The sequence below is a fragment of the Protobothrops mucrosquamatus genome, unplaced genomic scaffold (genome assembly GCF_001527695.2).
Source record: "Protobothrops mucrosquamatus isolate PMUCROS unplaced genomic scaffold, P.Mucros_1.0 scaffold81, whole genome shotgun sequence".
Lineage (NCBI taxonomy): Eukaryota > Metazoa > Chordata > Lepidosauria > Squamata > Viperidae > Protobothrops > Protobothrops mucrosquamatus.
This window is the reverse complement of record NW_015386458.1, coordinates 388458-410068: the sequence shown is the minus strand read 5'-3', so window position 1 is coordinate 410068 and position 21611 is coordinate 388458. Positions and strand designations below refer to the sequence as shown.

At 40.7% G+C, this 21611-nt stretch overlaps 1 protein-coding gene across 1 annotated transcript in view; it reads left to right on the top strand.

The window, feature by feature from the left end:
- The window catches only part of NKTR (natural killer cell triggering receptor), a 47335-nt gene that overhangs the window by 5961 nt on the left and 19763 nt on the right, over window positions 1-21611 (top strand). Inside the window, exons 4-8 of the mRNA XM_029283423.1 lie at window positions 1917-2024; window positions 6331-6375; window positions 8475-8562; window positions 18052-18081; window positions 20389-20534. Of these exons, the coding sequence (XP_029139256.1) occupies window positions 1917-2024; window positions 6331-6375; window positions 8475-8562; window positions 18052-18081; window positions 20389-20534 (417 nt within the window). The remainder of the gene's footprint in view (window positions 1-1916; window positions 2025-6330; window positions 6376-8474; window positions 8563-18051; window positions 18082-20388; window positions 20535-21611) is intronic.

Sequence of the window (21611 nt, the reverse complement as noted above, 5' to 3'; positions counted from 1 at the left end):
AGAAGCGGAACATCTTCAAAGAAAAAAACAAAGAAAGTCCAGTTACCTCCTGAAGAAGCACCTTTGGGACAAACATGATCTGGATTACTAAGAATCTCCATAGACATCTAATTGAGCTATACTGCAGTATTGGATGTTGGTAGCCTTTTCCCTACCCAGGAGCCTGCAGTTTCATCTGTTCCCAGGAATTTTAATATCCTATCTATATTGTGTCAATCTTTTTTTCAGCACAGTCCTGGAGAGAAGCAGCCAACCAGTGGGAAAGTATGATTAATACAGCTAAACAGCTTGACCAATGTCTTTATCAATGACATTAAACATTACTAGTAAAGAGGTGGGAGAGCTAGCAACAAGTAGGAAAAAAATAAGTTGTTTGTGGGGTCCTGATCACATACAGGTAGTCCTCGACTTACAGCCATTCATTTAGTGACAGTTCTGAGTTACAACGGCATGGAAAAAAATGACTTACAACCAGTTCTCGCACTTACAACCAGCACAACATTCCCCACTGTCGCGTAATCAAAATTTGGGCACTTGGCAACCCGACATATAACGGCTGCAGCGTCTCGGGGGTCACATGATCGCCATTTGCAACCTTGCCAGCCGGCTTCCGACAAGCAAAGTCAGTGGGGAAGCCAGATTCGCTTAATGATGTGCGATTCACTTAATAATTGCAGTGATTTGCTTAACAACTGTGGCAAAAACTGGGTGCAGCTCACTTGAACCTCCATGCTTAGCAACAAAATTCCAGTCCCAATTGTGGTCATGAGTCAGGGACTACCTGTATCCTTTTTAATCATTATTATTATTATTGTCGTTCGTCGCACAGTCACCAGTCAGTCGTTCAGATTGGACTGGGCATTTTTGTCCACCTCTGGAGTCCTTCCCGAGGACCTGGGATAGGCAGATGTGGAAGTTTGGTGGTGTTAAAGGTATTGTCGCAGGATGGAAGCAGTTCCAAGTAAAGCTGCCTTCTATCATTGGCCGATAGGGAGGGATTTTGTCAACGCCGATGGTATCAAATACATTTGCTGCCCATTTCACTCTTCAAAGCAATTCCAAGCACCTTTCTCCTTGTTGAATGTTTCTGTGTGGTGAAACCCCCATGTCAGGAAAAGAAAGCATTGGCGAAGGATTTGACTGACTTGATAACTTGATAGTCTTATCAATACTTCATCCTGCTATCCCAAAGGTGCTTTTTCAAAAGGCTACTAGACTTTGTTTTTCCTTGAAGATGCTTCGCTTCTCATCCAAGAAGCTACTTCAGTTCTGACTGAATGGTGGATAGTGGAAGGATTTATATTCCTTGCAGACAGCTGGTCATTAAAAAGCTGTTGAGGCCACTTGGAGGTTTAGCTGTGCCCTCAGGGTCACCTGAATAGTGCAAATGGGTGTGGAACCTCCTTGGAACTGCTAAAAGGACCGTAGCCTCAATTACTCTGTAATAACCAGATGACTATAAGGAATATAAATTCTTCCATCCTCCACCATTCAGTCAGAACTGATGAAGCTTCTTGGATGAGAAACGAAATGCCTTAAACAAGGATAAACACTTTTGGGACAACCATGACCTGGATGACTGAGAATCGCCATAGACCTTCATCCTGCTAAATTTAATGAAGTCTTAACTGGCAGTCAAAAATGGCTACCCTCTGTGTTTAGGTATGGTAGTGGTAGCATCTTCCATTTGGAATAGAAACACTGAAGCTCTGCCAAATGTAGGTGGCTGTTTAGAAGTCACGTTTGTCCAGCTATGTGCAGGAGATACAACTGGACACATCTGTAGCATTGTCACCACTTACGGCTTTAAGTGATGGGTGATGCGAGACCAAGTTACATTTTCCGACTCATTCGCCTCTCTTGGACATCATGGCTTGTAAGACTGCTGAGACCTTACATATATTTCCTCCTTATAGGTGAAAAGGGAATTGGGAAAACAACTGGAAAAAAGCTTTGCTACAAAGGTTCAACTTTCCACCGCGTGGTTAAAAGCTTCATAATTCAAGGCGGAGACTTTAGCGAAGGTAGATGAAATGACCTAACCTTAATCCATCACTCCAAATTGGGGGAGGGGTTTCCATTGTAATTAAAATGTTGCCCAAATTTATCAGTTGCCTGCAAAAAAATTATGAGATGTTTGAATATATTTAAATGTCTACAGTAAATGACCCTTTTCTCTTTTCAGGAAAAATAAATAGCTTGGATATGCTGTTAGCTCTCATGTTACATTATAAGAAGGGTAACTTTCAAGAATAGATTATATTATGTCAGGAATTAAACCACTGGCCTTTTTTTTTTTTTAGACATTCTAATTAGAGTTTTATGTAAGGTAAAATCCTGTCCTCGTCTGACTCTCTAAAATTTAGCCTGAATATTGTTATTACCGTTGTGGTTGTTATTACACCTAGCAGTTTGGTCATAAATTGTTGCATGTACATTGAGCAACTTGCACATATTGTTACAGTTAGTCCTCGACTTACTTTAATGGAGCCTGTTCTTTACGGTTGTTAGTCCTGATGGCCATTAAGAGAAGCAAGTCACATGATCACCTCGCTTGTGACTCCTCCATCCCTGCTTTTCCCAGTCCAGTTGTTAAAACAAATTGTGGGTCATTAAACGCAGCACAGACCCTGCCCCAGACCTCCCCCCAACATCTGAGCCCCCCCCCCATTCCCTGCTTCCTGCTCCTTGGGGTCCCTTTCCACCCACTGAATCCCCTTACCCTGCATCTCTCATCGTGCGCTTATCTCTCAAAGATCTCCAGAGCTCAGATTAAGGAGGCAAAGCAAGCCACTCTGTTGATGAGCCATCCAGGAAATGACCCTCATTTTTTCCGAATGACCACAATTCGGTGTCGCCTCTGGGAAAATGGTGTCCACTTCTAGGATCACACCACATAGCCCAGCAATAGAACAGTCTGTCCTCCTTCCTTGATCTGAGTTCCAGTGATTGCTGGAAGGAAGTGAGGAGGACAGTATGGGACCCACTGGGGTGGGAAACAGCCGCAAGGCTTGTGGGGATTCTGGCAAGAAAGGTCGTCCAATGTGGCCAAACTCACTAAACAACTGTCTTACTTAGCGACAGGAATTTTAGGCTCAGTTGTGTTCGTAAGTCAAGGACTACCTGTGTACTCTGCTCTAGCAGGAAGGTTTTCCCAAATGGAAATCTTAATGCCTGGGGATGATGTTAGTAGAAGTTATCGGAGCCGTGGTGGTGCAGTGGTTAGAATGCAGCACTGCAGGCTAATTCTGCCGACTGCCAGCAGTTTGGCAGTTCGAATCTCACCGGCTCAAGGTTGATTCAGCCTTCCATCCTTCCGAGGTTGGTAAAATGAGAACCCAGATTGCTGGGGGCAAATATGCTGACTCTGTAAATGCTTAGAGAGGGCTGCAAACCACTAAGAAGGGGTATATAAATCTAAGTGCTATTGCTATTGCTAGCTAAAATACGTAAATAATCGGTCCTGATAGCTTAGTTTAGTCACCGCTACAAAATATACAACATCCCCTATGCGAGTCTCACTTAAAATGTAAAGAGAACATCCCTAATGCTAAGAGTTGATGTGAGATCAAATCCTCATAGGAAGCAGCTATAAATTGTGAAGAAGGGGGGAAAAAAGATTTTGAGAAGAGAAACGTAAGCGTTGTTTTCCCGGCCTGTTCCAAAAAATCACAACTTAATTTTTCTGTTGGGAATAAATCTGACCTCTTCACAGATGCTGTTTTGTTTCTCCCTATTTGTGTAATCCCTTAGAGACAAGATGAGGAGGAGTTGTAGTTTCCTTGTGTTGTTTGCGCACATGCCGGTGATGGTGTTGTTTGTACAGATAATCCAGTTAGGCCTTACAACCATTCACACTTGCAACAACCACAAAAACCCTTGTAAAATCAGGTTGGTCATGTTGCCAGGGAACAGTGGAATTTCAATAAACAGGATGCAAGATGCAGTTGAGTTATTTATTTCATAAATAACCGAAGGGTCTTGATTAGTGCAATTAATGAACCCCACAAAATTGTCGCATTATTTGGACTTCAGGTAGTCCTTGACTTATAACCATTCATGTAGTGATCATTTGAAGTTACAAGGGCACTGAATAGAGCAGTGTTTCTCAACCTTGACAATTTTAAGGCATGTGGACTTCAACTCCCAGAATTCCACAGCCAGCATTGCTGGCTGTGGAATTCTGGGAGTTGAAATCCACACTTAATGACCATTGCAGCATCCCCATGGTCACATGACCACAATTCAGATGCTTGGCAACTGACTCATGTTCATGATGACTGCAGTGTCATGGGGTCACCTTTTGCGACCTTCTGACAAGCAAAGGTCAGGGGGAAGGCCAGGTTCACTTAACAACCTACTCACTTAACAGCTGCAGCGGTTCACTTAATTGTGGCAAATAAGGTCATAAAATGGGGCAAAACTTAACAACTGTCTTGCTTAGCAATGGAAATGTTAGGCTCATAAGTCGAAGACTTCCTGTTTTCAAAGCAATATTTTTATGAAAAGTATGCAATTCCATCTTGATGAAAACAGGCAATTGAGTATTTTAAGCATAAATTTGTATATGCTTATTAATGAAATATTGTAGAACAATAAAAGAGGATAAAGTAAGTTCTTGACTTACCACTGGTCACTTAGCGAATTTTTGAAGTTACAACCTACCTGAAAAAGGGGACCTAAGTTTCAGTGCTCAGCCTCCCCACAGTCACGTGGTCTCAACACAACCCCATTTAGCAATACCAATAGACTTCTATACCATTTCACAGTGCTTCATACCCCTCTCTAAACAGTTTACAGAGTCAGCCTATTTGCCCCCAACAATCTGGGTCCTCATTTTAGCGGCCTCGGAAGGATGGAAGGCTGAGTCAACCTTGAGCCCCATCAGGATTCGAACTCCTGGCAATACTGTATTCTAACCACTGCACCACTTCCAATGGTCCAGCAGTCACATGATCACAACAAACCCCATTTAAGGCAGCCTCCCACAGTCACAGCATTTTAGAACACTGTAAAATCAGGTCGGTCATGTGGCCAACTTGTTTTACAAGCGCCACGAAAACCAACCTTAATGGGCAAGCTCTGTGATGGTCGTACGTTGAGGGCTATCCGTATCTAAAACACACCTGTTAATCACCTGTACTCTACAGTTCTTGAAAAAAATGAGCCCCTTCTGATTTTGAGTTTTTCTCGAATGGAACCGTGTCTCCGTATTGCCCACCCAAGGAGCTCTTAAAAATGCCAGCGACAAATGCCCGTGCACCAGCCTCAGCCTTGTGCACATTATTAGCCTTGCGCTGCGTGAATTTGGGCAAGCATTAAACTCAACCTGGGATCAGTTTATAAATTGCATTCAAATCAAATTTCACACTTCAGGTGGTCCTCAACTTACAGCAGTTCATTTAGTGATCATTCAAAGTTACAAGGGCATTGAAAAGAGTGGTTTATGACCATTTTTCACACTTAATGGCCATTGCAGCATCCCCGTGGTCAATTAATCAAATTCGGACGCTTGGCAACTGACTTGTACTTATGACGGTTGCAGTATCCTGGGGTTATGTGATCAGCTTCTGCAACAAGCAAAGTCAGTGGGGAAGCCAGATTCACTTAACAACCGTGTTGCTAACTTAACAGCCACAGTAATTTGCTTAAGTGTGGCAAGAAAGGTCGTAAAATGGAGCAAAACTCACTGAACAACTGTCTCGCTTAGCAACAGAAATTTTGGGCTCCATTGTGGTCATAAGTCAAGGACTACCTTAATTGTGACCTACCTGTAGAATTAGGAATCTCACAGAGCCCACTGCCAATTCCTCTCAGGTAAATGTGCTGTGTGACTGGTTAAATTATTTAGTGCTATAGGTAGTCCCTGACTTACAACAGTTCATTTAGTGATTAAAGTTACAATAATACTGAAAAAAGTGACTTATGAACGTTCTTCACATGACTGTTGCAGCATCCCCATGGTTACATGATTAAAATTTGGATGCTTGGCAACTGATTTAGGATGGATGCAGCATCCTGGGGTTCATGTGATCTCCTTTTGCGACCTTCTAACAAGCAAAGTTAATGAGGAACCAGATTCACTTAACAACCATGATGGTACCTTATCAGTTGCAGTGATTCACTTAACAACTGGCAGTTGTCTCGCTTCGCAACAGAAACTTTGGGCTCAGTTGTCGCAAATCAGGGACTACCTGTAATTGCTACTTACCTGTGATTCAGAATTGGGAATCTCTCAGAGCCCACTGCTGATTTCCTTCATGCTGTGCAACTAATTAAATTATCCAGTGGCACTTTCCAGGATTTTACATTCTATCTTCTTAATGCTAGGTAACGGAAAAGGAGGCGAATCTATTTACGGAGGATACTTCAAAGGTAAACTTCAAGCAGTTACTTTAAACCTCGGTGGCTTCAGCTTTGCGAATTCCAATTTCAGCTTTTCATAACCAGGTTTATATAGCTCCTCTTGCATGAAAGTATAATATTGCATGGATATTCTCTGTGTGCATGAGAGAGTTTTAAAAATTCTTAAGACTGTAAATGTTAGCGTTAACAGTCAACGTTTATGGCGGCTATTGTAGTGGTTAAAACTTGACTTCAGCATGGAGGCTAGCCAACTTGATTCATGCCAACTCCTGTCTTCCTGCCTAAAACTGTCAACATATTCTTTTGTTTATAGAGAATGTGATCTTTTGCAAAATGAAAAGGTAAGACACAAAAGCTCAACACAAATTCAAACTTGTTCCCCTGCACCCTTCCTAATAAATCTTTGGTCAGCTGTTAATGAATTTGTGGCTGGGTCCGTGTAGCTTTGGAGAGCAAACCCCAAAATAGTTTGAGAGGCCCAAGATGGCCTTCGGTTTGACCAAGACGTCCTTGGGATGTCACCTACTTGTCTTTCAACTCAGGTGCTCCCTTCCCTTTCCTTGCCCTTTTTGAGGTTTGTATGTGTCTTCTCAATTATTTGGGGCATGTTTTAAAAGTATTGGATTATAAATCAGATACCAAACAGTTTTTCTTGTTAAACGTTGGTTCGAAATGTGTCCTGACCGTACTTAGGTAGAAAAGAATAACCTTTTCTAAATGAGCTGCTTTGTACAAAAGTTACATTCTGAAAGTACTTAATCATAGAATACAACAGCAATTATTCTTCTGTTTGCCAATCTGTATTGTAAAGGTTTTGGGTTCTTCTAAGATTTTGAATTAGGTAAGTACAACTGTCCTGGTACTGTACAATTACGCTTTTAATAAAATTCAGTTAAATCTGCCACAATAGTACTCGCAATCATCATCATAACCGCATGTTGTAAAATGAGATTTTTTTCCACTCTGAAACTGAAGAGAAAAAAAAACATACGTGGCACTCTTGTTTTGTTGATGGCTGTTTGTAGTTGAGAATTACCTTAACAAACAAATCATAATTTTAATTACCGATAGACTATTTGTAGCTCAGGGTTGAAATGTGGAGTCCTTTGCTTCTCTCTGAGCTGGATGGTTTTCTTGCAGACATTGCATGAAACGTCATCAGCACTAGAAGGGAGCGGGCTTCTAGATTCTAGCACTCGTTATGTTACCTAGTTGGGTCATAAGACGTCTACCAGAAAACCACCAAGCTCAAGAAAGCACCAGGACCCCACATAATTAGTTTAATTGGTTTAGTGAAAGAGTCAGAGTGGTTTTGTCTGTCCAGTTCAAAGAAAGAGGCTTTTTGGTGAGGGGGATTCTGTGTTTTCTGATCCAACCCAATTTTATTGCATGCTAGTGATTCTTAGCCTATGGATTACTGGAGAAATTACTGCTTTGGAATTGTTCTTACCTTATTGCTGGTTGATTAACGTTAAGGCGTATCTACGCTAGTGTTTCTCAACTTTGGAAAATCTAAGACATGTGGACTTCAGCTGCCAGAATTCACCGTGGCTGGCTGAGGAATTCTGGGATTTGAAGTGCACACATCTTAAAAGGTCCCCGGATTGAGAAGCACTGATCTACACAGATTTTTATTTAAACTCGAGGCATGTTGCCTTTTCACAAAGGAAATTTGAACTTCCTTGTTTCGTGGAAACGTTCATTCAGATGCTAGTGCTTAACTGGTTAGTCGATGGTTGAACCAAAGGAATATATGCTAGTTCCATGGAGCTGCATGAGATCTGCTCATTCTGCAGCTAAAGGAAATGTGTTTTAATAGCAGGGCTGGAGAAATCTCTGCAATGTTGGAAGGACAGCCAGAGATTTCACAAAAGCGGTTAAGAAATGGTAAAGTGGCTTGTCAATAATCGAAACTTCCAAATATTCTTGATTAAAGGCTGCTCAACGATTGCTTGCGTGCAAACTGTCTTTCTAATTAATGGCATAGATTGTTTTTGAGTTTTTTTACTGCACAACGGGATAATTCTTCGTGACTGATACTTGTAAAGGGTCTAAATGCCAGGGGGAGGTTGATTTGTCTCTCTTTTGTCTCCCTTTTTTTGAAACAGATGAAAACTTTATTTTGAAACACGACCGAGCCTTTCTCTTGTCAATGGCAAACAGAGGGAAACATACGAATGGTTCCCAGTTTTTCATGTAAGTAAACTTCATTTGAGAGTTGCATTTTCATAAAAAACACACAAGCCCTGTTCATAAGAAAGATGGTATTGCCAAAATGTTTACACAAGGACAGGAATCAAAAGGCAGATTTCTGCTTTTCACCAACGAACGGCAGTTATTTGGTTTTATAGATACAGTGCTGATTTTAAATTCACTAGCTTTGCATGGCCCCTGCCAGAATATAAAGGCATTTTCTTAAATTACTTATTTATGTTCTCTTACAAAAATCTCTCGAGGCATATATATATATCGTATCTCAGATTCTGAAAAGCTAAGTTTGAGCATTTTCTTTTGTGAAAGCAGTGAATGCATAGCTTTTATCTCCCATCAATTCCCAGACCCCTGAGAGGCGTGGAGATGGTTCAGGTGGAAAGGTTACAGACATTTTTTTTAACACATCAAAGGGTGCAGATGTTGCGTTGGTACACAGCCCTCTTTTAGACATGCGCTAGTTCCAGGGAGGAAAACCTCTGAAGATAGCTTGCAGTTGGTCTAACGGAAAATACAGGTGGTCCTCGACTTAACAACCATTCGTTTAGTGACTGTTCAAAGTTACAAAGGCACTGGAAAAAATGACTTAAGACAGTTGTTCACATCTCGCCGCAGTTACGCGATCAAAATTCGGATGCTTGCCAACTGGTTCATATTTATGACGGTTGCAATGCCATGTGATCCCCTTTCACGACCAGCAAAGTCAATGGGGGAAGCCAGATTCACTTAACGCCTGTGTTACTAAGTTAACAACTGCAGCAATTCACTTAACAACTGAGGCAAGAAAGGTCGAAAAATGGGCAAAATTCATCCCTCTTGCTTAGCAATGGAAATTTCGGGGTCACTTCTGATCATAAGTTGAGAACTACCTGTATAGGCATCTACAGGTAGTCCTCAACTTACGACCGGTCGCTTAATGATGGACCCTCCCAGAGCTACTTACAATCCATTTTTGGAGTTATGACAGACACACACAAACACACACACACAAAAACAGACACTGTGTCACATGAACGTATTTTGGATGCTTGGCAACTAGCTTCTTATGGCTGTTTGCAGCATTCCAAGGTCACATGACTACTTTTCTACAATGTTTTGCCAGTTTTTGGCATTTGCTTCTGGTTTCTGGCAAAAATCACCCCTTGGGGAAAACGGACTCGCTTAACGACTGCTGCATTCACTTAATAACATTGTAAACAAAACTTTTGTAACTTTAGACTCAGTCATGTGATGCCTCAACCTACAACCCTCATGATTTATGACCATAATTCCAGGTTCAGATATGATTGTAATTCGAGGACTACCTGTATATAATAAAAATGCTGTCGATTTTGACCAGCGTTAATTTGCAGATAGTCAGCTACAATGTAATTTCAGCATTTGTTTTGAAGGTTCCCTGTTATAACATTGGGTTTCTGCTCTCATTTTCCGTCCTTTTGAAGGTCTCAAGTGGCAGGGTTAACATATGCTTGAGGAATGTGATTACAGAATCCATTCCAGATTCTTAATTTTGTTAGCAAGAGGCACCTGTTAAAGTGAAATTAACCTGCTGTACTCCAAGTGGTTTTGCTGAATTTTATTAGAATCTGTGGTTCAACATTCTTTTCCTGTCTTCCACATATATTCCAGAATTACAAAAACACAAGCTGTATTCGTTTCATCTTGTCTTTGAGACAAGACAACTTGGATTTTTGCTATTTGATGAATTTTGGATCTTACTGGTTTCAAGCATGTTTACTAGAATTACCAGTCCTGGTTGCTATGTATATATATATGGCAAATATATATTTTCCTCTCAGGTTTGCCATCTTTCTTGATAAGAATGAATAGTGCTTTGTTACCTTCTTAAAGGGATCACTGCTCTGGAAGATTAAATTGAAAAGAGGTCTCTGCCATTACTGAATAATGTACAGATAAGAGGCATATTTAACTCGTTTCCTAAGGAATGTCCCCAAAATGAAAAAAAATCAATATAAAATTGGAAATAACTTTTGCCTCATTAGGAAGGTAAGGCAGGTTTATAGAGATTTCTAGTTTGGCAGACAGATGGCTTCCCTTATGCTTGAGATTGGCATGAACTAGACGTATAGTAGAAAATAAAAATAATTTGTTTGTTCTCCCATACTTTTTTCCAGTTTTCAAGCTTATTTGAACTAACAAAATATAACTGCTAACACATTGATTATGAAGCTGCTGGTGAACTGTAAAGTTTATTTAATAATACATGGCAATATTTACAAGAGCACTTAATTAATATAGCTGTTTGTTTATTAAGTTTTTATGGCTCCTATCTCCCTTACAAGGTAACTCTGGACTGCTTACAATTTAGAAAACTAATAAAAATAATGAAAACATTAAACATAATTGAAATTTATAACTTACAGGCCCACTTTTAGCAATAAAAGGTGGCGCCAGCAACTTACCCTATGGTATACCTTTAAATCCTATGCAATCCTGCTTAAGATAAGTTTAACATTCATTGTACATTACCTTGAGTTCAGGGAAGGTAGACATGCCCTCTTTAATTATTATAATTATAATTGTGGTTACAGTTAGTTATTTGGTGGGAGAAAGGCTGAATAAGTGAAAATGCAGCTGATATAGGATAATCTTTTTTTGCCATGACAGACTTTTAAGTTGCATTCAAAGGCAAATAAGTGCAATATTACAGGTTCAATAAGTTTGTAGACAGGTTTTTTTTGCATAAAAGAAAGATACAGCTTGTATGCCTCGCTGGTGGTGGGGTATTCTCAGCTTTGCAAGGTACACTTAGTCCTTGACTTACAACCATTCATTTAGTGGCCATTCAAAGTTATAATGGTACTGTAAAAAAATGACTATTTTTAAACTTAATGACCATTGCAGCATCTCCCTGGTCACATGATCAGAATTTGGACTTTTGGCAACTGGCATGTACTTACGACGGTTGCAGTGTCCCAAAGTCACCTGATATCCCTTTTGCAACCTTCTGACAAGCAAAGCCAATGGGAAAAGCCAGATTCACTTAATAACCGTGATAACTTAACAATTGTAATGATTCGCTTAGTAACTGTGGCAAGAAAGGTTGTAAAATGGGGAATAACTCGCTTAACAACCTCCTTGCTTAGCAAAAAAAAAAATTGGGGGAGTCCCATTGTGATAATAAGTCTACCTGTAAGGACTACCTGCAAACTGTTTATTAGTGGCTGAAATTTAAAAAGCCAGCTAGGTGTTCACCCTACTTAGCAACATCTTGAGGTGTACCAAGACCTTTCATAACGAAGGGATTAAACAATACTGCAAAGAAAAATCAGTATTTCTGCTTGTGGATTGAACCCTTGGGATGCTGGCTGCCAATCTACAAAACCCACTGAGGAGCAATACAGTTTGAAATAAAAGTATGATGTAGAAATAAGTTATGATACAGTGCAGTGCTCAGAAGCCAGGAAAATAGCACATAGAAAACTGAAGGCAGAAAAAAAGACCCAGTGATCCAACAAGTTTTCCCTTTGAGGTTTTTTGTGGTTTTTGTTGCACTTTTAACTTTATGTCTTTACTTTAAAATTATATTTATTTTTATTTAAGTTTTGTCGGATGATGGACACGTATTTATCTCAAGCATGTTAAAACTCAGTTACTGGTGATAAAATAGAGGATGATAACGGTTTAGAAGACAGTGTTTTTTCTGCTGTTGACCTTTCTCTCTCTGCCCCCCCCCCTCAGCACACCCAAATATTAACATTCGTATTGCAAACTGGGGTTGGTTGAAATGCCCCCTTGAATACATGGTTGACATTTTCTTTTTCAGTTGTAAGTATTTTGGAACATTTTTTTTTTCATCTTTCTTCAATGTGACCAGGAAGGATAGGGTGGGGGAGAGAGAGAAATGAGGTTTTTTATTATTCTACCTATGATACTTAAGGTTTTCTTCAGCTTTGTTATTTTTCTGTTTTAAGTTCTGGGGGAAAAATTCTAAAAAAAATTGATGGAATTCAAAGGTTATTGAACTGCACGGGATTATTCAATTTTTGAAAAAGTTGCTGCAAAAAAAAGTATGTGGCTTTTCTCATAATTTTCATAACAACTTTAACCTGAATTTTGTGTCGTAAATTGTTTCTTAATAAGTATAAACCCTGCTGATAGGTACAAACAAAACATGAATCAAGCTGTTGAAGCATTCTGCATTCAAGCCAAGCTAGGCCTGTGTAAATGAGAGCTTTTCACTTACTAATCCCAGTGATTATCCTGATTTGTGAAAAGAATGGTAACAACCTCCCCTGTTTATTATAACCATATGGTTTCTGATGTCACTAGCATTTATACGTGGGTTGAAAGCTTTACGATACTGGTTTTCTGGCCTGTTACAAGCCAAAGCATCACCAAGATTAATCCTGCCTGCTTTGCAGGGCTTATTTCTGACTGTGCTGGAAACCCAGATAATCCTTCCCTTTAATCATGTTTATGTAGAGTTTGTGGAAGGGCATTTTAAAATGATACACACCCCTCGCTGAGGATGGGCTTCTGTGTTTTTATAGTCTTTATAAACAGTCTTTATAATCCTTTGAGTACAGGTAGCCCTCAACTTAACAACCGGTCATTTAGTTGCTGTTTGAAATTAACAACAGCACTGAAAAAAAAAGTGACTTAGGACTGTTTTTCACACTTAACGACCATTGCAGCATCCCCATGGTCACGTGATCAGAATTCAGGCGCTTGGCAACTGACTTGTACTTTTGACGGTTGCAGTGTCCTGGGGAGGGGGATGTCACGTGAGCTTCGTTTGCGACCTTCTGACAAGCAAAGTCAATGGGGGAAGCCAGATTCTCTTAACAACTGTGTGACTATCTTAATGCTTAACCACTGTGGGAAGAAAGTTGTAAAATGTGGCAAAAATCACTTCACACAACTGTCTTAGCAACAGAAATGTTGGGCTCAGTTGTGATCATAAGTCGAGGGCTACCTGTAATCTTTTTGTAACCCAAACCGCTCAAGTAACTTTCCCACGTGTCGTCGTAACTTGGGTGGCGGAAACTGACTCTAGGCAAAGGATAAATGACTTGTCGGAGAGAGAATTTTAACTGAGTCTATTTTTCGTAGTGACTCTTCACTATTTCTACTGGTATAAAAATCCTCAGCCCTAAACAAAGGTGAACGTAAAGAAAGCTTAGAGCCCTATTTTTTTAAAAAAAATAAAAATAAAACGGGACCTTGGTTTTGCAAACACATAGAGAATTGCATTCAGCTGAAACGCAAAAAAAAAAAAGTACTTAAAAGCTGTATTAAACATAGTCTCAAGTTTGTTTGGAATTGTACTACAATTTATTTCTTGCCATTTTTGTGTAAAATTTACAGAAACAGTGTTACATCGTGCGCTCCAAAGGTAATGTCTCATTCCTCTAAGGCTGTGTTCTTTCTTTCTTTCTCTCTCTCTCTCTCTCTTTCCTTCCTTCTTTCTCCCTCTCCCTTCTTCCCCTCCTTTTCATTTTCTCCTTTCTGTCTTTCTTGTCTTTTTTCTGATCATATGTGAATTGAATCTTGTGGTGTTCTCCCTGGGGTTGAGAAAGAGAGAGACTTCTTTATAGCAACCCTGGGGGGGTTTTTTTAAAGCCTTATTTCAGGATAAACCATGCAAAAATTCTCACTAATTGTAGCAGTAAATATTTTCAGTTCCATCCCAAACTTTTGAACTAGAATTTTTTTTCAGTCATTTTTCTCTTCGCGGGGGAAAAATGGCTTTGAAAAATCAAAGAATGCCTAGAGCAGTAGTAGTTGATGTGTTTTTTTCTGCAATCTTGCGAACTATTATCAAGAGGAAGAAATGGTTATTTAAAATGATTGTATTGTTTTATATCTACCAGTTTAAATAGCATTCATATTTTGAAATCGGTATTTCAGTAATATTAAATGCAGAGTTTTGAGTAAGTTGTTTTATACCCACCAGTTTAAATAACATTCATATTTTGAAATCAGTATTTCAGTAGTATTAAATTCAAAATGTTGAGCTTATAACACACTTCCAATTTGGAGGAAGACCAATAGGTAAGGCATCGTTAAGAATTCTTGCTATTAATGCTGTTCAAATGTTTTTTTTTCCTCCCTCCCTGTTTTTCTGAAAATACTTAGCGTGTTTGAAAGACCCAAAGTATCTTTATGATGAAAACTAATAAAAATATTTCAAAATTGTTGATGGATACTTTCATTTAGAACTGAGGATGTTACACTGACTCTCAACCTAACAATCTCTTGGTTTTTTTTTTTCTAATTCAGGATTTCAGTTCAGTCACTTTGGGTTGCAGTTTAAACTACATAATTCTGTTCTTGTCCTCATTAGATTCAGTTGTTTTATAGAGAGAGGAACTGGGGCTGGGTGAGCCTGCCAAGATCACCCCTTTATATTTGGGTCAGAAATTACATTTGAGCTTATGGACCTCGATTACAAATATTTAATTTATATCCATATGTTTAATTCCCCTATTTAATTCATACATATGAAATTCACTTCACATACAGTCTATGCGATTAGACCCAGCCATAGCAATAACACATTTAATGGCCACTTGCTAGCAAGGTAATGCTTAATACTTCTGCTCCAACATTTTTGAATATATTTTTTAGTGTTTGGAACACATAAATGTATGTGTATGCTCGTTTCTTTGCAAAGGTAAAGCTATTCCAATAGAATAATGTTGCTTAATCTTTTAGACCACTTAAGGAAGAATGAGCACGCTTGTCCCCCAGTCCTACCTTCGCGCCCGACAGATCTTTCTGTCCTCACTTTGCAAAAAGGAACAACAATAATAATAAGAATTCACATTTCTGCTTCCTAAATCGAAAGCTCTAATGGGCCCCGTGTTCTTTATTCATTTTAGAGCAAAAGAGCCGGGCAATTGCATGCTAACCCTTGCATGTTTTTCTGACTCTCTCAAGATTTGAGAGCAGACGGATTAAACAGAATAACAGAGTTAGAAGAAGGTCTTCAACACACACACCCCTCGCCCCCGCTCAAGCAGGAAACCCTATTACTACTGGAGACAAAGGATTGTAGAGATCGCCCTGCCCATGTTGATCTGATCAGCAAATAATTCTGTTAACTTTTCTGGCTTTGCAGAAAGAAGTAGTGGGCAAGTGGCCCTATTGACTGCAAGCCCTGGAACAACGTCCCCCTTGAGGGTAGGGGGGTGGGCCTCCAGACCAGCCTTAATTTTTGAGAGACAAAAAAAATGAGACCCGGTCAACAGTGTTCACAGTATTTCCAGCCAGCCAAAAAGATCAGTGATTATGGCTGATACTCGCCCAAGGGCATATTCTGCGTGCCTTTCTCACCAAGCGCATCTCAAACAGCACAGGTAGTCCTTGACTTACGACCGGTTGCTTAGCAACTGTTCAAAGTGGTGACAGATCCCAAAAAAGCACTTGCGATTCAGATTCCACGTCCTGACAGCTGCCTCCCCTTCACAGTCAGGTGATCGTATTTGCAGCGCTTAGCAACTGGCTCCCGTTTACTGGGTCACTGACATGACCGTGATTTATGTTTCTGGGTGGAAACTGGTGTTTCCGTCTGGTATCGGGAAAAAAAAAATGGGCGTTGCAGACAAGGGATTCATTTAACAAGCGCCGCAAAAAAAAAAAAGTAAATTGGGTCGGCCATTGATAACCTGCTTAATGACCGTCATGATTTACGACCATAATTCCAGGCATAATACATAATACCATGTAACTCGACTAGCAAGTATCTCCCTTAGCAACCAAATTGTTAGGCTCAGTTGCGATTGTAATCAAGGACTACCTGTACTTGGGATAGCATGTACACCCTTATTCCCATTAGATTGCCCTCTAGTTAAAATGATCCAGGGAACAGCTGCTGAGTTCTTAGGCTCAAAATAGAAAATGATTGATACCCTGCTTGGAAAGAATGGAAATTCAATAATTTTGGATCGCTTCTTTGTCCGTCGCTCTTCCCCCCCCAAAGATAGCTGTGGCAAAAAAAATAAAGACTATTTAAACATTTGCAAAAGTATCTCAGGATGATATATTGCAGTGGTGGCGAACCTATGGCACGGGTGCCAGAGGCAGCACTCAGAGCCCTCTCTGTGGGCACGCGCGCCCTCACCCCAGTGCTAGGCCTTCAGCCGGGTTTTATAAAACCTTTTCGCTTTAGGCCTCCGCCACCGTGTACAAAAAAAAAAAGGTTCAATCAATCAGTCAATTTCAACTTCTCGCGGGAAAAAAAAAGGTCTTGCAAAGTTGGAATTGATTGATTGAACTTTTTAGTCCCACCCAGTCTGCCGTTACCACTGCAGCCACACCCACCCAATTGGCCACGCCCCCCAAATGGCCACACCCCCCAATTGGCCACACCCAGCCAATGGGCCATACCCACCCGGCACCCGATGATGCACAAGTGGGTTTTGGGTTGCAGTTTGGGCACTCAGTCTCTAAAAGGTTCGCCATCACTGATATATTGCTTTATAGCTAGTTAATACAGAGGCATTTCCCAGGGTAACTTCAGCAAACACTTCCTGATAATTTAGTTGGTAGCCCCCATGTTATATTTGAAAACAATTTCTTTCCCTAACAAATAAAATGCAGATTATTTTCAAAGGCCACTAATTCCTCTCTGCAGGTTGTCAATAGATATTGGACTGTCAAGTCCTTTTTTTTTAAATGTTCCTTGTATTTTAGCATAGAGAGTAAAATCACAAGATAGGCTCTTAAAACCATAACCACCATACATGTTATTTCAAGTAAATATGCAATCAATTTGATGGCATTTATTTTTCAGTAGATAAGTATACAATTGCAGGTTTTTGCCATAAGCTCTAACGTTTTGACCTTGTTTGGGATTGCAGTTTAACATCATCACCCACCCACCCACCCACCCACCCACCCACTCAATCGAAGGATGAGCAGTGGCTTTATATTCTTGAAACACAGACTTCACAAAAAGGCATAGAAACCTCTTTATTCTAAAGGTTGACAGTCCCATCAATTGGAATGCTAATTTTCCAAAACTCTGAATGGTTTCGTGTTGATTTGTAGACTTAGTAAAATAACGGGGGGACAAGGTGGTTTGAAACTATCGTGTATTTGTGTGCCTAATATATTTAAAAGAAGGTGGCTTTGTGCAGTATCAAACATATTAGCAGCCTCTAATTTATTCTGTACTGTTGCCAAGATCCAGATTGTAATTGTGAATAGTTCAAATGTGAATGAATCCATGATAGTTTGTTCAGTTGGTAAAATAGAGACACTATCTATATCATAGGCATTTAATTTCAGTCAAAAATGAAGTTCAAGTGTAGTGTTATATTGTAGTGTGTGACAAGTGATGTTTCCTGAGTTTAGTACCAATAGGTTTTATCTATTAAATTAACTATGTTTTTTCTTCCCTTACTTTTTTTTATCTGCCGTTCTGCCTTTTATCTCCTCATCTGAAAACCTGATTTCCCTTCCCCCCCCAACAATAAACGTCTTGGGTATGTTGATGCCAAACAGAACTACGAAGCCTGCTCCTCATCTTGATAGGTAAGACCCCCCCCTATTATTTCCCGTTAGGAGCTTTGTATCGGACTTAACTTGGAAAAACTAGATTGCTTTCAACCTGAGCTTTTTGCCATCCTATCACAAATTTATGGCAATGTTGTCCTGAGGGGTCCTGGAGAGAAAAACAAGTTGAGAAAAACTTTGCTATCCAAAAAGAGGTAGATTTGTCTAAGCCAGTGGTGGCGAACCTATGGCACGGGTGCCAGAGGCGGCAGTCGGAGCCCTCTCTGTGGCCACACGTGCCGTTGCCCGAGCCTCGCCTCCCCCCGTGACCCCCTCCTCACCAGCAGCCCCCCTGGAGGATAATCGCCCCCGAGCGTGGCCCACGCGGAGCAGCGCAGCCAAGGACATGGCAGCCAGGCAGCGTAGACAAGTCTCTGCCCTCACGTCCCATCACGCACAGTTGATGCTGCAGGGCGCGGGGAGAGGGCGTGGCCGCCATGGCGCTGCTGGGCTGCCTGGGCAATCTGCGGCGGGCCCTGGAGGTGGTGAGTGGCCCTGCGGGCAGGCGGAGCAAGGGATGGGGGGATGGAGTGGGGGCGGGGCCAGTTTTTGGGCACTCGGTCTCTAAAAGGTTCGCCATCACTGTTCTAGTGTAAGGATAGGCAATCTTGGCTCTTTTATGACTTGTGGACTTCAATACCTAGAATTCCTGAACCAGCCATGCTGACTCAGGAATTCTGGGAGTTGAAGTCCACAAGTCATAGTGGTTAAGGTACCTTGCTAAAAGCCAAGAGACTGTGAGTTCAAGTCCTGTGTTAGCCATGAAAGCCAGCTGGGTGACTTTGGGCCAATCACCAGGAGAGGGTGAGTTCTAGTCCCAGTTGGGTGACTTTGGGCCAGTCTCTCTTCCTCTCAGCCCAACCTACTTCACAGGGTGGCTGTTGGGAAAATAGGAGGAGTTAGGAGTATTAGGGATGTTTGCTGACTTGAGTTATTTATAAAAATAATACAGATGGGACAGAAATAAACGATAATGAGAAAGGTGGAGGAACAAGACTCATAATCACATGGTGTGGATCTAAAACCACCTATGGGGGTGATGCGTTCGTTGTAAAAAATAATAAAGCTGGGATATAAATAAATAACCTTAATAAACTAATATTGATAATCATTGGGTTCTTTCTTTGGGATAGATTGAGTTTATGAACCGCCTCACTTTGAGGGCTCTGTTTCAAACTATGACATCCGTAGCCCTAAGTGCAAATAAACATTTAAACATTTAATCTAATTTAATATCCTTCATTTCTAAGTTTGCAGGAATACAATTATTGAAACCCATCCTTTCCATCAATTATCCATTGTTTCAGTCATCCCAACTCCAGCAAGGTGTTGGAAAGAATTCCCCTTCCTGGTTCCTGCTTCGCTGATTTGTTTTCTCTTTAAAAGGGAAAAGGATTTTTTTTTTTTAAAAAAAAAAGAAAAAATTAAACCTGGGTGAATCACTATCATTAGATTGGGAGAGGGGTCTTTACCACCATTACTTTTTCTGTCTCCCCCTGGAGAACCGGTTGTATGTGTTGCAAACTACAGAGAAAGCTGGTTTGTTTATTTGTTTTTTTGGGCAAGGCTTCATAAGTACCACAAATACGGAAAATCAACCTGAGGGAATTAATTTCATCCCCAGCAAAAGTAGGTTATGATGGGGGCTAGATGTAGTTTCCTCTGTTTGATTTAAGATGCTCATTTGGACAATTAAAGGAGTCCTTGACTTAACAGCCATTCATTTAATGACCATTGTAAATTACAACGGCACTGGAAAAAGTGGTTTGTGACCGTTTTTCACACTTAAAACCATTGCAGCATCCCCCATGGTCATGTGATCAAAATTTGGCCACTTGGCAACTGACTCCTATTTATGACATTCGCAGCGTCCCGGGGTCACGTGATCCCCTTTGGCCGCATTCTGACGAGCAAAGTCAGTGGAGTAGCCAGATTCACTTAACAACCGTGTTACCAACTTCCGTGATTCACTTAACAACTGTGGCAACACAGGTTGTAAAATGGGGCAACTCTCACTTGACCTCTCTTTGGCATAGCAATGTTAATTTGGGGCTCAATTGTGGTGTGAAATTTGGGGTCTCAATTTCTCTGAAACCAGCTTAACCCGTCTTGCTTAGCAACAGGAATTATGGGCCTCTATTGCGGTCATAAGTCAAGGACTACCTGTAGACGGTTGTAGGTAAACCCACGCAATACACCCAGATAAGAATTCAGCGTGAACACAACCAGCCAAGTTCCCCCCTTTTGTACAGTCTAGTATACCTTTGGCATTTTCTGTTTTTGTAGCGTCCATGTCGTCTTTGGACTTGTCATTTCTGGTTTTGAAGTCATAGAACAAATCGAAAATCTGAAAACTGATTCTGCCAGTAGGCCGTATGCCGACGTGCGCGTCATTGACTGTGGGGTCCTGGTTACCAAATCGGCAAAGGATGGTAAGCCTTTCTTTCCAGGGAGACATGCTTCACGACCAAAAGGATCCTAGAATATAATAATAATAATAATAATAATAATAATAATAATAATAATAATAATAATAATAATAATAATAATAATAATGATAATAATAATGATAATAATAATAAAGTTGGAAGGGACCTTGGAGGTCATCTAGTCCAACCCCCTGCTCAGGCAGGAAACCCTATACCATTTCAGACAAATGGCTGTCCAGTCTCTTCTTAAAAACTTCCAGTGTTGGAGCGTTCACTGCTTCTGGAGGCAGGTTGTTCCACTGGTTAATTGTTCTAACTGTCAGGAAGTTTCTCCTTAGTTCTAGGTTGCTTCTCTCCTTGGTTAGTTTCCACCCGTTGCTTCTTGTCCTGCCTTCAGGAGCCTTGGAGAATAGCTTGACTCCCTCTTCTTTGGGGCAGCCCCTGAGATATTGGAATATTGCTATCCTGTCCCCCCACTCTGGCCAGATTCTGCTGTGACCCTAGGGAAGGTTTTATTGGATGCTGAGTTCTGAATAAAAAAATATATATAGAGAGAGAGCAGAATATTTACTTGCAAATAAAGCCGTGTGTAAATCTGTTCAATACCCTATCATATGAAATTATCGATTGGAGAGAATATTTGTACCACAGAATTGAACTGTGGGGTCCTGGGTGCTCTCTGAGCTTGGTGGTTTTCTTGCAGAAGTTTCATGATCCAACTAGGGAACATCTTCAGCCGTCTCTCCCTTCTAACACGGATGATGTTTCCTAGTTGGTTCATGAAACATCTCTAAGAAAACAGCCAAGGTCAAAGAGCACTAAGGATCGCTCAGTCTTCCCACTACTCCTCCACAAACCATACTCCTTTCTAGCACTGATTGTTTTACCTAGTTTGGTAATGAAATATCTCCAAGGAAAGAAGCTCAGAGAGCACCAAGGATTCTATAATCTTCCTCCTCCTGCCTCCACACACCCCACTCCCTCCTAGTACCGATGATGATGTTACCCAGTTGGGTCATGAAATGTCTGCAAGAAAACAGCCAAGCTCAGAAAGTACCAAGTCCTCCTCTACCTCCTCCT